The sequence below is a fragment of the Cyanistes caeruleus genome, chromosome 11 (assembly GCF_971803275.1).
Source record: "Cyanistes caeruleus chromosome 11, bCyaCae1.hap1.1, whole genome shotgun sequence".
NCBI classification, from domain to species: Eukaryota; Metazoa; Chordata; class Aves; order Passeriformes; family Paridae; genus Cyanistes; species Cyanistes caeruleus.
The window spans coordinates 8,417,207-8,432,193 of NC_141711.1; the positions used below are offsets into that span (position 1 = coordinate 8,417,207).

At 43.8% G+C, this 14,987-nt stretch overlaps 2 protein-coding genes across 14 annotated transcripts in view; one reads left to right on the forward strand and one right to left on the reverse strand.

Annotated features, from left to right (window-relative positions):
* The window catches only part of FHIT (fragile histidine triad diadenosine triphosphatase), a 532,732-nt gene extending 524,321 nt beyond the window's left edge, over positions 1-8,411 (forward strand). For all 9 annotated transcript variants that reach the window (XM_086846072.1, XM_086846078.1, XM_023935215.2 and 6 more), the window contains 2 exons: positions 485-588; positions 8,091-8,411. In XM_086846072.1, coding sequence (XP_086702198.1) covers positions 485-586 — 102 coding nt within the window. In that variant the 3' untranslated portion in view covers positions 587-588; positions 8,091-8,411. The remainder of the gene's footprint in view (positions 1-484; positions 589-8,090) is intronic.
* Positions 8,412-9,813: 1,402 nt separating this feature from the next.
* The window catches only part of LOC147650976 (uncharacterized), a 233,620-nt gene continuing 228,446 nt past the window's right edge, over positions 9,814-14,987 (reverse strand). For 4 of the 5 annotated variants that reach the window (XM_086846067.1, XM_086846065.1, XM_086846064.1 and 1 more), the window contains one exon: positions 14,662-14,854. In XM_086846067.1, the coding sequence (XP_086702193.1) occupies positions 14,738-14,854 (117 nt within the window). In that variant the 3' untranslated portion in view covers positions 14,662-14,737. Of the gene's footprint in view, positions 12,686-14,661; positions 14,855-14,987 lie in introns of those variants that run through there. The other variant, XM_086846069.1, reaches the window with a different exon arrangement.

Below are 14,987 nucleotides of genomic sequence, written 5' to 3' on the forward strand. Positions count from 1 at the left end.
CTATACTATAATTTTTCCTGGAATAAAAAGTGTAAATTCATTAGTTTTCAATTTTGTTGTGACATTAACAGGAAGTTGGTATTATGAAGTTCCTTAGAAGTGCTGGTGCTGTTGATGCAGTCTGTGCTGTGCCTAGAGAACCACTGGAATCTTAATACTTAATCCCTTAAGTAAATGTTTCTGCTGTCTGGTGTAAATGCTGCCTTCAATTGACAAGTTTCAGGCATTCTTTGAATGGACATGTGCACAAATAGTCACTCAAGTGCCAATATTTACCCTAATATGGAACTCCCCTTTTCAGGAAAGCAGCAAAGCCATCAGCTTCTCCCTTCTTCTTCAGTGGCACCTTCCTCTCTTCATCACCAGGTCCATCCATCCTGATGACACATGCAATAGTTAGATTGATTGCCCTAAATTTGACATTAAAACTGAAAAAAAAATAAATAAATAAACTGATTTATTTTTTTCTTTCTCCCTCAAAAAGTTGCAGCGACACGACAAAGATGATTCCCCTGACAAGTGGAGAACAGAAGAAGAAATGGCAGCTGAAGCAGAAATTCTGAAGAAGTATTTCCAGGAAAATTAGAGGTAATGATTTGCACATTGGCTTACTCCAAAAGCTCTGCTCAAGCCTCCAGTGGCTTCTTGAGGACAACAGGGAAAGTATCTAGAATGAAACAAAAGAAACCAAAGCTCTTAGCTTTGTTTTGTTTCCAAAAGGACGCAGCACCAACAGTGGCTGGAATAACATGCTCCTTCTGGAACAAATCAGCAAGATCCTAGAGCATTTTGTTTCCAGACAGCAAAAATAATAGTATATCTAGAAATGAGAATCATCAGCATTTATTGAAGAGGAGTTTTTAACCTAACATATCTTCCCTCTATTTTTAGGGCAGAAAATAGCCCTGGTACCTCTACACAGAGCTAAAACTGGTGTGTCTGTGTACAACCACGTGCATATGCACCTATACATAAAAAATTGTATCAGAATTCAGACAATAGAGTGGATGAGCAAATACTAACCTGACGTGTCAAGTATTAAATTATTTGATCAGTTCAACTTCCAAAACTAAGCCTGCTGGAAAACTGCCTGTTCTGCTAAATTTTCCACCGATCTTAAAAGAAAAAAATATATATTTGCAGAGAGGAATAGAAAAGAGAAAACATTTGGCAAACACTAACATTGGTGCTCTAGAAATTGAGAGTTTTTCATTTTGTACCTGGAGTCCCAGGAGCCAGATTCTTCCAGCAGAAATTAACTGGCCCCAGAGATCAATGTGAGTTAGGCTGGGATGAAACACTGCAGCGAGGATGCCAGAAGCTCCTTCTCCCCTGCTCCCCATATGCTGTTTGCCATCATCCAGCACTCACTTCTCTGTCATTTCTGACTGTCATGTTTTTCCTCTGAAGAACCAAAATCCCAGAAATAAGTCTCCTCTTTCTGTGTGACTCACTGCTTGCAGCCCAGCTTGAGAAATCTTGAGCTAAACTGCACGTTGTATGGGTGGCACACTTACGTGGCAGCTCTCATCTCCTGTGCCATTCTGCCATTTGGATGGCATTTTGGATGACTCCATTTCATCAGACTTCCCCTTCCATTTTTTCCTGCATCGTGACCATGCTCTTGTCGTCCCCAGCCAAAGTAGCTGTGCCAGCCCTTCTGTGGATGGGCACAGAAAAAGCCATGTAACACATGTAATTCCCATCTGTGAAGGAAATTTCTCCCCAGCAGCTGGGACCTCCAGGGTTTGGAGCAGCAGGGTTTGGGCTAAGCAGTCACATTTCTGCAGTGGCTGCTGGAGTTGCATTCAGACACCCACATTTCACCTTCTCAGAAATATGCTGCTCAAAAGTGAATTACTCAGCCAGGAAGAGCATATCCTTGGTAATGCATGTGTAAGCACTCTTCTCTAACAGAGGCATTATGTGGTGCTCCATCTATGGCCCAGCCACCAATGAATAGTACTTAAAGGAAAATGGCACATCCCTGTTCCAGTGTGATCCCATTGTTTCTCTTTATTGATTTGGTAGGTTTGGGGGCACTTTTTTGTTTTCTTTTGTTTTATTTTGTGTTTTTTTTGTTTCTTCAGTAATTAATTGGAAATGCATTTTTTCCTAGAGATTCTCAAAGGGGTTGGAATTAAATCCCCATATATCAATAAAATGTTCTTCACCTCTTCTGATACTAAACACAAAGCTGGATAGATGGTATAAATCCTTTCCTGCAAGCAAATTCGTGTGTCTGGACATCTATTTCCATTTATTATGAAAATGAGTCAGTGTGTGTCTGTGTGGATGACCTCTTGGTACATTTCCCATGATATTAAGGTCATTACCTTTCCTAGAACAAACTGGTAAATTAAATCTTCCTGGCATCATTATCATGAGAGTGCCTAGTACAGGCAGTCCTTCCTACCCTTGATTCCCAACATTAGGCATCACTGCAAATCTCTTCTCCCCAGCATTATTTTGCTTCTGAGGTTTAAGGCTCTGAACCTGAGATAAAGGTATATCTCTGCACCTTCTGCATTTCTCAGTCTTTGTCTACTCTCTTAACCTTGCTTCTAAAGTTATGAAGACTGAAAACTTTTGACAAATTAACAAGGTTATATGCATCCTTCTTTGAAGTTATTTTTGTATTTCACTTACAAAGAATTAATTTTGCCATTTGTAGGTTTACCTGAATGACACTTGACTTGAGGTTTTTTCATGCAGCATAGGGAAAGTCAGAAAGAGCTGAATGTGGGTGTTCTGCAGCCAATAAATGGAAATTTTTAAGGCCTCATGCAATAATTTTGTACTTCATTGTTTTGTTTAACAAATCCCAGCTTGGCTAGATCAGCCTGGGCAGATCAAGTTGTGTTTTAGGGCTTTTCCAGCTACCCTTACATTTATCAGAAGCCCTTCATCACCTGCCACAACTCCTGTATGACTGGACTAGGTACAGTAGCATCTTCTACCTTCATTTACAGACTATCTGATCAAGAAGGACTTGCAAATAATTTTTTCCTAATAAATACTTGAGTAAGGCAAGAAGTTTTTGGCTCTCTCCCTACTTCCTTTGCTGGTGCTGATCCCTCTTGGCTGGCTGACTAACTACACTTAAGTGCTTCTATATCAGTCCCCAAAGGACCCAAAATATCCACCCACTTGCTTAAGGAAATTAACCCATTTAGCCTTGCTAAATTGCCACCCTTAAGAAAAGGCTTATCTTTAAATATTTTATCTGTGTGTGCAATATCAGTGAGTGAATTTGTGTTTTGCATGTGTTTCTGGTTTTCCCCTGGATGTGCCCATGCCACTGGATCCCACCCCATTGGAAGGATTTGTCACTTCTTGAATTCCCCCAGCAAGTGCAGGCTCTGCTCACAGAACTGTGTGTGCAGAGCTGAAGTTCAGGTGAACTTCATGTGACTCTGGAAGAGAGAAAGAAAAGGAAATAAAATCTTTCTGTGGAGAAAGTTTCTAGGGGGAGGATATTTTATATAGAATTTTCCCAGTTAGTCACTCTCTTGCTTAGTAGCACCAAGATTTTGCCTCTTTAGGACTTCTTTGGGAGCTGTTTCTCATTCTGTGTTGGCTGTCCTCTGGTCAGCTGTGTTTGATAACTTGGTTGCTTTTTGAGGTGGATCCACAGGGAAAAAGTCTTTACTCAAAGAGCAGGATTTGATGCAGCACCCTAATTTCCAAGCCTATTTTCAGATGTGCCTTTTGAATTTTCTAAGTATGTATAGCTGGGTGTTTTGATAGTCTGTTTTGTGCATTTTAAATTGCACATGCCAGCAAAAAGGCTAAAGATTAAAAGACTTGCTAACCTTCAGATTGTATGTGAAAAATGTTTCTCTTCAAAGGCAGCTTCACTCTGTGTTGTTATTTCTGAAGAAAGAACCAGGCTGTACAAGTTTCAATAGTTTTCCTATTTTGTGCATAACTGAAGTAATACTTTTATGCCATTAGAAAAGTAGTCAGTCTTAGTACAGTGTCAAAATGTCCCTTTGCATAAAGAAGTTGACAGTGATATTCTGTTGCTGAGTACTTGGAGTTACAAATATTCAATAGCTTTTAATTGCTTATCTGCCTGAATATTTTGTGCCCTGCAACATGCCAACTTCTTGTAAAAATCCCTTCAAAGTAATGTGTCCTGCACAGTCTTGCAGGATTTCTGATGTCAGTCCTTCCTCTTGCCAGTCTGGCAATGTTTCTGGATAATATAATCTTTTTGGCTTTTCCAGAGAGTATAAATTTTATTCTTTTTTTTTTCCCCCACTCATTCTTTGAGAGCACTCATCCTGCCTCACAGCTGCCTGTTCTGCACCAAGATCTCGGCATGTGTGAAAAAATGCTGCTCTATTGACTTCAGCAGGGAAATTACCACTGATAGCAGCAGCTGGCCAGGGGGAATTTAAACTGGCAATTTGACTTGCATCTGATTTTGCTTCAGCACCTCTGGAGTGTGACAATCCATGCTGCATGCATGAGAGTGAGCACCAGAGCAATCCTATCACTTTCCTTAAATTTAGGCAAGTATGACAAAATTACTTGCAACACCCATCTTTGCTTGTTTTACTGTAAGAAAAAAGCCTCCTATCAGTTCTGGTACTTTAAACTGCACAAACACAGAAAGTGATGGCTGTGTCTGAGATCCACAGAGTGGCTCTGGGATGCAGGGAGGACACAGCCTGCCCCAGAAGATGCTGTACCTGCACTGTGGGCTGCAGTGTAGGTTGTCCCCTGGGTGGGCACCACAGGTGTGGTCAGAGGTATTTCCTGCACTTGGTGCTGCCTGTTGGCAAGGCAGAGTCACCAGGCAGTTTTGAAAACCACAGCATGCTGTGTTATGGGAAATGGGAGCTGGGACAAGGGGTGCAGCAAGCAAGCTCAGTAGTTTCAGAGCCTCACTTTATAAAGCAGGGCAACCTTTTGAGAGTTAGGGTCAAGGTGGTGCCAGGGCCTGGGCTGTTCCCAAAGGGGCATGGTCTAGGAGCTGTGTGTGTGTAACCCTTAAGTAAACACACATCCCACACATCACAGAGCACACAGATCACTCAGTAATCTGCTTTAGATTTCACTGCATTCCAGGTTTAAGTGCTATTAACTATATCCCCCACTCAGAAGCCTCCAAGAAGCATTAATTAGAAAGCAGGAGCTGGCAGTTTGCTTGTCTGTGTGAAACTATTATGACCTGAGAATGAAGTATAAGCTTGAAAAGAAACACGTTTTATGAAGGTCACCTTGAAAAACATCATAACAATCTGTCAGAAGAGAATGCAGCACTCCAAGTGTGCATTTCAGTGTGACATTATGCTCTAAGTAGTTGGAAATAGCAAAGAGAAGATGGATCAGATCATAGGGTCTGTGCTTTTCCACCCAAAATTCTCTTTTTCTACAGTAAGTACATATAAAGTAATGTTTTTTGTCATTTCAATAGGATGCAGGGCAAGTTAATTATCAACACAAATCCAACAACATAATCTGGCCCTTGCTGGTTATTTTTTAAGTGTAAAATATCCAGACCCTCCAACTCTGCAGCAGGGAGAAGGTTTATACACAAGAATTAGATTACCTCTTCAAGGGAAGGTGTAAGCAGCCAGCAGTGGTGCAGTGGCTGTACAGCAGTGACACCCAGACTGGAAAGCTCAGGGCAAAAGGCTTCCCCAAATAAATGTGGTGTGCTGTGCACAGCAGCCTCAGTGTTGAGGTTGATTATTTTTCTGGGTGAAGCATGTGATTATTTCTTATGAAAACAGAGCTACAGGAGAGCTAGCTAGAGTTATAAATGAAATGCCATCCTCTTGTGGGAGGCACTAATGTCCCACTCATACCTATTCCAGGGCCCTGGTTTGAGGCTCGTAGTACTGTCCTGAAAGTTAGACACCTCATTCTCTGGACTTTCATTTTCCTATGGGTAGCCATTTAATTCAGCTGTCCAGTACATGAATTCCACACAGGACTGTTTGGATTCTGCAATTATGGCTACAGTAGAAATATCAGGGCCAGAGACACAGACATGATTGTACAGCATAAATGCAAAGCAGCGAATGTGTTACTGTTGGTGAAGAGAGCTGACAGCCAAATGTTCTCTTAACCTGTACATCCAGCAGTCTGAATGCCTACCTGGGCTGCCTGTCCAAATCAAATATTGCCAGTGTGATCAGTTCTTGATTCATCATAGGCTTTGTGTGTCATGTTGTATGAGAAGAAAATGGGGAAAGCTGAGCATAAGTGATGGAGATTTGTCACAGGACTTGGGGTAAAAGAGGTGAGGTGCAGGACAATGCTGAGCTTCAAATAGGGATGATATCAACTGTGACCAGGAATTTTTACACCCAAACCTGTCCTAAAATGGTGTTCATCTCTTGCCCCCAAAGCTGTCAGAGGATCTCTTACCAAACAGCCAGACCCTCCTTGAAGCAGATTCACAAAATACATGCCAAGTGATTCACAGGCTGCCATCGAACTGTCAGTCAGGAGGGGCTTACAATGGAAACTGTTGCTCAAAATGCCGTGGGAATGGGAAACATATGTTTCAGTGAGAAAAGACAATCAAACAAAGAAGTGGGTGGCTGGGGAATTGCAGCCACAACAGCAGCAAGATCCGAGCCTCGCGCGCAGCCCCGGGGAGCGAGTTCAGGGGCCGTGCCCTCGTCTAACACTTGGGTAACAGCTTTGTGTTTAATAAGCTGAGATAATTTTCCCAGTATTGAAACCAGCTCTAAACATGTTCTGAAGTGAAGGTACAAAACTGAAGATACCAAGCCAAAAGCCCATTTCATGCTCAATTATGAGCTAAGGTTTGTATCGCGGTATCCTGTTGCTGTAGCTGCTGCATAATAGAACTGCCCAGAGAGACATTCGAGCCAGCAACTCGAACATGACCTCAAAGCTCGAGCACTGCCTTTGTGTGAGTGTCGGTATCTCGGCTGTGTAGGTGGAAAGGCATTAATAACTCCTCCAGTAAGTAGTTATTTGAGAGAGGAAGGGGGTGATGGATGTTGGAAATATGTTGGACTGAGCGTACTTGAGGCTCTGTTGTTTGCCAGGATGTCTCTACACAAAAGCAGAGGTGTTGCTGGGGTAAACTCAAATGCCCCATTTGTGACAGCACCTGGGGCTGCTGCAAGCCTCCAGCTACCACTGCAGTAGCAACTGTGCCGTGAGCTTGTGCAGGGATTTCACACACAGCTTCCACAGCTGGCAGGCTCTCAGCATTTCTATTTCTCTGCTTTGAGAACACCTTCCACATCTGTCATGGCATCTATTGCAGGCCTTTTACTAGGATGGAGCACCAAGAGATGCATAAAATTGGAGCAGACCTGGCAAGAAATGCCCCATTCATTCTCCAGTGTGTGAGGCTGGGGTGATTTTCAGGGTGATGATCCCAAACCACTGGTGTGAAATTCCTTGGCATTAGGCAGAGTCCTGCCACAGGGTCAGGACAGACAAGGATATACAAGAGATGATAGTCTTGAAAGATTATTTGTAGGAGCTTATATAAGAGGTCATGAACCCCAAAGAGTCTTGCATGGGGTTATAATAGCAAAATAGATTTGAAGAGTAAGAAGCTGGATTTGATGACACAAGATGCCCTTTCTAATCCTTTGTTCCTGTGACAAGCGGTCAACAGAGCTGGGGACTCTGCTGTCTTACTCAGGGACATCAGAGAGGTGGCCTCACTTCATGTTTGTTCTTTGTAAAATGATCCTGACCTCTGTCCAAGAGTGCTTTGTGAGTTAGAATGAAATGCATGCTGTGAAAGGCAGGCATTAGTATTATTTGCAAGTGCAGTTTATTGAAAAAGCAGATAATAAATCAGATAAATCTCTTTCTTGCTCTGGTAAATAATTTTAAAATAGTTGTGTGCAAGGCTTTTCTCCTTCCTCTGTTGCACGGGCTCTAATAGGAGCTGCCACGTGCTGTGTGGGGGTTTAACTCTGAACATTTCCTTTTGCCTATTGCTGTCAGTGACTCCTGTCAGAACACACTAATGAGCACCTAAGTAGTTAGTAATAAACAGCCTCACATTTTGTCTTACTAACAAAGATCAAAGCTGCTATTATATGTAATGATCTGTTATGTTTGATATTTCTCAGGTAACAAAGTGTTTGGAACACATCCCATGACGCCAGAAAGTCCCCAGGAAGAACGACCTCATTCTCCAGTTCTTAGTGGCCCTGGAGGTGCAGCTCAACAATTTTATTATGTTCTACAAATATGGGATTCTTCCATGAAAAATTTTATTGGACCTTTGGATATCATCAAGGTTGAATTCCAGCTAAGACAACTAAACAGCAGTGGTTCAAAATATTGCTCTGAATTGTAACTCATATTTTTCTGAATTGTGTACTTGGGAATGAATCTTTTTAAATTGTCCCTTGGCCTAAATCGAAATAAAATGCCAGGAAAATCAGGTAGATACTGTGTTTAGGTACATTACAAAGTGTTTTCTCCATGCTGTGCTCTTTGATAAAGTTATTGTAGGTAGGCTATTTTATCATAGAAAAATTAGATCTTTTAGCACTGTGGCAATTCATACAAACCAAGACTTTGTTACAGACTAGTCAAGATAAATTTCAAAAGCTGTTTTTTCTTTGGATGGGTCCTATAACAGGAAATATTAAGCTTCCTTAGATCTTTCTTTTCTCTCTTTCTTAATGCATTATGACAAGACTTCTGGACTTTTAAGTGATACAAAATATTTCTGTAAAACAATTAATATGTGAAGTTGCTCATGGGATAGAAGTAATCACATTAGGGTTAGACTGGCATGGATGGCTGTTCCCAGCCACAAACAACAAGTGGGAGCCTCCCACGGGGAACAATCTCAGCAAGAAATGCTGTGTTCAGAACCCTGCACAGGAAGAAACCCACCATGGGTTAGCTGTTGATTGCTAACACATAATACAGGAAAAGAAGTCAAACAACAGATGGAAGAGAAAATAAATGAGTCCGTAAGATTTGTGTGAAAAGAGCACCCATAATCCTCCTCTGGAACTGCAGGGAAGCAAACAACCAAAGCTTTCTGTGTCCCCCAGTCTCAGGATGAAAAACAAAATGCCCCCAAGTCTTTCAACAAGAGCCTTGCTGAGAGAGGCCATAGGGTGCAGAGCCTACCCGAGGGCTTGAGGAGGTCGCAGCCAGGTCCAAGCCAGAGCCTGGTAGAGCTTTGCCTGCCTGGCAGCACAGTCTGATCATGTTCAGAACAAATTCAACTGCTCCATGATTGTCTGTCCTGGAGGGTTACAACCTGACCTGAGAAGTAGGAAAATGCACAATGGATGAGCTCTCATAATTTTCACCAAGTCTCGCTCTGCTCTGTACTGCAGAGCCATTCAGTCCATTGGCTTGAAGTCTTTATGCTTGTCAAATTTAAATAGAAATACTGGAGCAAAATCACTGATGTTTGATTCCAGTTTTTACTGTTGTGCTATTTAAATATTGCTCCAGAAAACCAGTTTGATTCACTTACCATGACCCAGTGTGGCCCCCAATATCTTCCATTAGCCCTTTTAAAAACTGTACAGATTGTAACACTATTTCTTTTTCTGTGCAGAGCAAATGAAAAGTCCATTTTGATGGTGTCTGCACTTTTTAGACCCTGAGCAAGGGCTGAATAAACAGGAAATGAAGGTCAGGGAGCAAGAAGTGACAGAGAAGGTAAGGTGAGCAGACAGAATGGTCAAAGATACTGGCAAATGGGCCAACATAAATGGTTGTCCTTTTGCTCTTTAGCATTTCAAGTAGCTGTGACTTCAGACAGAAGGAAGACAATGGTTGTGCTGCTGGGGAACACTAAAAGAAAAACCTCAGCATCAGTTACATTTGCAAGGCATTTTTAAACCTGGTGCTCAATGGCTTCCTATTTATTATGGAATATTCTGTATTAATTCTGTAGCCTGTGATGAGCGGGCGCTGCGCCAACCATTTTGCATGGGGGCTGCAGAGCAGATGAGTGCTGAGCTCCATGGAAGATTTCATTTGTGTAAATGAGGAGGCCGTTATCACAGCACTAAAGGTCCTGTTTTTAAAAAAAGCCTCCTGTGACATTATGCACAAAACAACCTATTTATGCAGCATGAAAATATTTATGTGCTTCGCTCCAGCTTAAAAAGGGAATTTGCAATAGATGAGGGACATGAGAAAGGATTGGAGTGAGAGATAAGGAGCGATTAGAAAAGGCAGATCATGAAGTACATGACTTCCTGCAGCAGTATATGGAGTAAACCCTCACTGTTTTTTTAAGATATGGACCTTGAGGATGGTGTCTGGATCATTTATATACTTCTTGCAGACCTGATTTTCCACAGGCAGGGAGCTGTACACAGAGATGCCATTGCTGGAAATGTGTGGAGATGCTGTGCTGAAGACACTGATGGCCTTTGGAACCATCTTTGTCCTTTTCAACCTTCATCTCTCATCCTCATGGGGGTCATACCTGGGGCTTGCCTTTGGGCTGGGGAATGCTGCAGTGCTGAGCTCCCTCACCCAAAGCAGGAAACACAGGAAAAATCACCTGTGCATGGGCTCAGATGGACATGACACAAGAGGAATGGTCCCTGTGGAGTGCCTTCATTACAGGACAGAGCTCAGACCCTTGTTCCCTGTCCTTACGCAGATGAAAATTTCCCAGATTTTTTCAATTCCTAAGTGCTTTTCCTGAAGCAGCAGTTCTTCTGAAGGGCTGCAAGGGCTGTGCCTGTGTGCCTCTTTTTCCATGGGTAAAGAAGCTGTGGTTCAGCCACAGTTCTCCTCACTGACTTGTAGGGGCAGGCTGGGAGCTCCACATCTCCCCTGACTGCCCTGGAACAGAAATTGCAGAAGAGATGTCTGAGAACAGACGGGTTATTGGGAGCACACCTCTGATGGGGACACATCAGCCCATACATCTGCTTCCTGCCATGCCAGGCAGCTCAAGTGCTTTCAGCAAAGGCTGTGAGTGCAGCATGAGGATGTTTGTTATTTGTCTTTCAGCAATTCAGCATTGTTCTTGCTCCAGACGCAGATGTACCAGCTCCAGGTTCTCCACAGGCCAGCTGATGCCACCCCAGGCAGCTCAAAATGGTTATGTGCTGACAGGTCAATGGGCTGGGGATGGGCCGTGTCAGCTCCTTGAAGACTTTGTGTGTTAATTCAGAAATCTATGCTTCTTCCAACCAACCCCCCAGCACACATTCACCCACCCCTCAGGTATCAGGCTCTCTTTTGATTCTGTGCTCAAATAAGCCAGTGTTTTGTTTTTAATTAATGTTGGAGAGAAGGGAAAATGTTCTGTTGGTCTCTGTGGGAGCCTGACTGGGCTGCAGACTCAGTCCGATGCCAAGATAGCGGGTTCTGGCTGCAGTGAGGGGAGGCAAAGTCAGCTCCTGGCATGTGACAGTACCCTGAAATGTGGCCAGGGACTGAGCACTCCTGCAACAAAAATACCTGAATCCATGTGGGATCTGAGGTCATCTCATTCCCAGCCATAAAGCAATAAAAATCTTAATGCCCCAGTACCCACAGAGCTAATGAAAAACTCTCAAGCCCAAATACACACATAGTGACAGCCATGAAAGTACCAAAATAATTTCTATGCCAGCTTTCTGTGTACTCCTATCCACTCCCCACCTCTCACTGTCACTGTGGTCGATGGCTGCTGAAAAGCCTTGTCCGATTCCCACATCTGGTTCCTGACGTGCAGGCCAGCAGATCTGTGAAGGAGAAAATGCTGGTGCTCATGTAAGCTGTCCTGTGTGTTGGCAGGCCTGTGAGTTTCAGAACAGAGTGATATATTTCAGCTCTTGTGAAATTTCTGAATAATCAGCTCATCAAAAAATATCATGCAGAGTTCCCTTGTAGTCCTTTCCAACTTGCCACCTCTCCTGCCAATAGCTCCGTAGGGTGACCACAGCTTGGCAGGGCCCATTAGCAGAGCTCTGCACAATCATTCATGAGTAGAGCTGGCTGTAAAATAGTGCTCCCTCCTGAAAAAAAAAAGAAAAAAAAGATGAGGGGCCAGAGAGTGTGTTTGGCTTGCCATTTCAGGATGAAGATTTTCCCTGCTTCTCTCTCCAGAACCTTCTTCTGCTCCCCCACTGCACCTCACCCTTTTTCCTCCTTTAGAAGGTGACTCCAAGAATATAAAATTCAGCCTAAAGTGGTAAAGACACTGGATGCTGTTCAATCTGCTGGTGACTCCACCTGGCTCCCAGAGCTAGGAGTGTCACTGCAGGATGGGCACCAACACACCGGCACCTTCTCCACCAGAGACTCCTGAGCAACTTGTCCTCAGACCTGCACATTTTGCTGCAACTGCCCAGTTTCTTCTTTGGTGTTTCTTGAGAAGATATTCTTGAGATAGATTTCTCCCCTTGAGCAGCACAGCAGCCTGGTGTTTGGGCATCTGGGAGCTGGTGACCTTGTCTTTGTGTGTGGTATGATGGGGCAGGCTGGAAGGGCCCCAGGGAAACCTGACCAGCAGTGCTGCAGAGACAAGGGGCTAAGCAGAATCGCTTCAGCTGCTCCTCACAGTCCAGGGCTGCCTCCAGGCATGTCCCCCTGTGCTTTCCCATTCATTGTAGATACCTCTTTCTGAGTCCCAGGTGATCATTGTTTCAGCTGGGAAGAGCAGAGTTCCTCGCTGTGTCCTCTAACAATGCTCAGCTGCTGACACTGTGGGGAGGAGACCCCTTAGGGTGAGTGGCAAATCCTGCAGAGGAATGTGGTGCAAAAATCAATGGTTAGTGTATTAGGATTAAAGCTGTGGCATGAAAGACTTGTATGACTGAGATTATTATATCTTTTAGGTCTGTGTTAGCTGCATTGACTGCAGCACTTGGTGCAACGTGGGTTTAGTGCTTGTGTCACATTGCAAACCCCTGTGTGGGACACAGCTGCACCCAACAGTGAGCAATGGCTCCAGCACAGGTTTCCTGCACTGCCTGTCCCCTCTTGGATCTGCCTCGCAGCTGCCAGGCATTTGCTCTGTTCCTCTCTACTTGTGTCACCATATCTTTCTGCTCAGGCTTTTGTCATTTCTTTTGTCACCATAGTGACAGGAAAAGAGTGATGATTGCTGGAGTAATTTCCCATATTAGCTAGCACTGGCTTTTCAGCCTAAATCAGCACTTCATTTTTCCTGGGCTCTGGCTGAGCATCACTGGAGCGTCATTAAAGAGCAGTGGCAGAGGGGCCGTGGTGTATTGTGGTGCTGCCGGTGCTCCTCTGGGACAGCTGGGGCAGGGACAGGCCCTTCAGGTCACCTCATGTCCCCCATGGTGCTGCCAGTGCTCCTCTGGGACAGCTGGGGCAGGGACAGGCCCTTCAGGTCACCTCATGTCCCATCAAGAATGCAGAGAGGGAAGGGGCAGACAGAGAAAGATATTTGCAAAGGTTTCTCCCTGAGTGCATTTGCTCAGTCTCATGGTCAATAAAAGCAGGAATTTGGGCACTCCCATCTGTCCTGGGGCAGGTGCCTGTCTGGAGGGCAATAGGAAAAGCTCCCCAGAGATAACTGCTCTCCCTGACTGATGGAGTGGGTGGGCAAAGGCCCCCCCATGTCCCCAGCCTGTGCCCTCTGTCTGCACAGCCCAAGCCAGGGCTGGGACCAAACCTGGGCTCCCAAGGGGGTGGCTCAGTGCAAAATCCTGCTCTCTCCCAGGCCTCGTTAGCCATGCAGTGCCCCTCAGACAGACATCCAGCACACACACACAAATACATACTTAAAAATCAAGATCATTAAGTAAGCAAATGTGTTTAAATAGCAAACAAGCTTCTGAAAAGCAGAGAAACGTCACAAAATGTGAAATGAAAACAGCTCTTCTGTTCCCTGTGCCAGCAGCGCTAGTCCTGCCTCAGAGGATATATTAAGAGGAGTCAACCTTCATTTTGAGAGCACTGCCTTTTGTCCTTCTATCACAACATTAACATTATCCCCACATAATTTTATGTATTTAATTTTACAATAGACTGTGTCAGTGAGCACTGCCTGTAAATATTTGATCACCACCATTCCTCTAGGATTATCTTATCAAGTGTAAAGATATTAAAATAGAAATCTTGTCATGTTGCTGCCTTTATACTTCCAGCCTAAGAGTTGATTGACAGAAAATGAACTGCCCGAACTAGCTGTAAAGTGTCTTTTCACTGAGAGTTTTAATGCCAGAGGCTATAGAAAAAAAGGTTAGCTAGTCATTGGAAACTTATGCCTTGCTGTAGTTATGGAGCTTTTGTACTGAAGATTAAAAAATATGAATCTACTAGGGGTATTTTTACAAGTGTAAAATGGCGTTGGTCTTTTTGTATCTTTTTGCCATCACTAATGAGCCTTAAAAAGAGCCTTTCCTTTTTTTCCTGCACTTGAATATTAGATGCAGTTTCACTGCAGCTCACAGTCACAGGCTGAAGTTTTGCAAGAATAGGCTCTTGACTTACCTAACCTACAAAATTTCTTTTTGGTGATAAAATGGCTTGCAAGCCAGGACTAAATGTTCTTGTCTAGCTTGGAATATCAAACCACTGTAGACAAGTCAAGGTTTCTATTTATGGCCAGTTAAAGACACACTGGTAATGCTGTTTTAATGTTACAAAATTGTGCTGAAATTGTCATGTGTCTGAAGAGCATCATGCTGCAAATATACAGCTGGTCCCCGAGGGCTTACTCAGCCTGTGCTCCAGCACGGATCAATGCGAGTTTTTGCTGGAGTAAGGACCCAAGTGCCAATTCAGGAAGGTACAGCATGAGCAAACTTTAATCACAAGCTTAGAAATCAATAAAGACAGAAGCTGGCTGGGGTGTGGGGTCCCATATCTCTGCTGCTCCTGCACCCAGGTGGGCATCCTGGCCTCCTGAATAAATCTGGCTTTTCTTGTCCTGATCCTGGAAGGCAGGAGAGGGTGGTTAGCCCACAGATCTGTCCCTTTGCAATGACAAACTGTAGCCACCAGCATTAAATCACCCAAAGTCTCCCACGCATTAACAAAAGTGTTATTGTGGAATGGCTGAGGCTGGA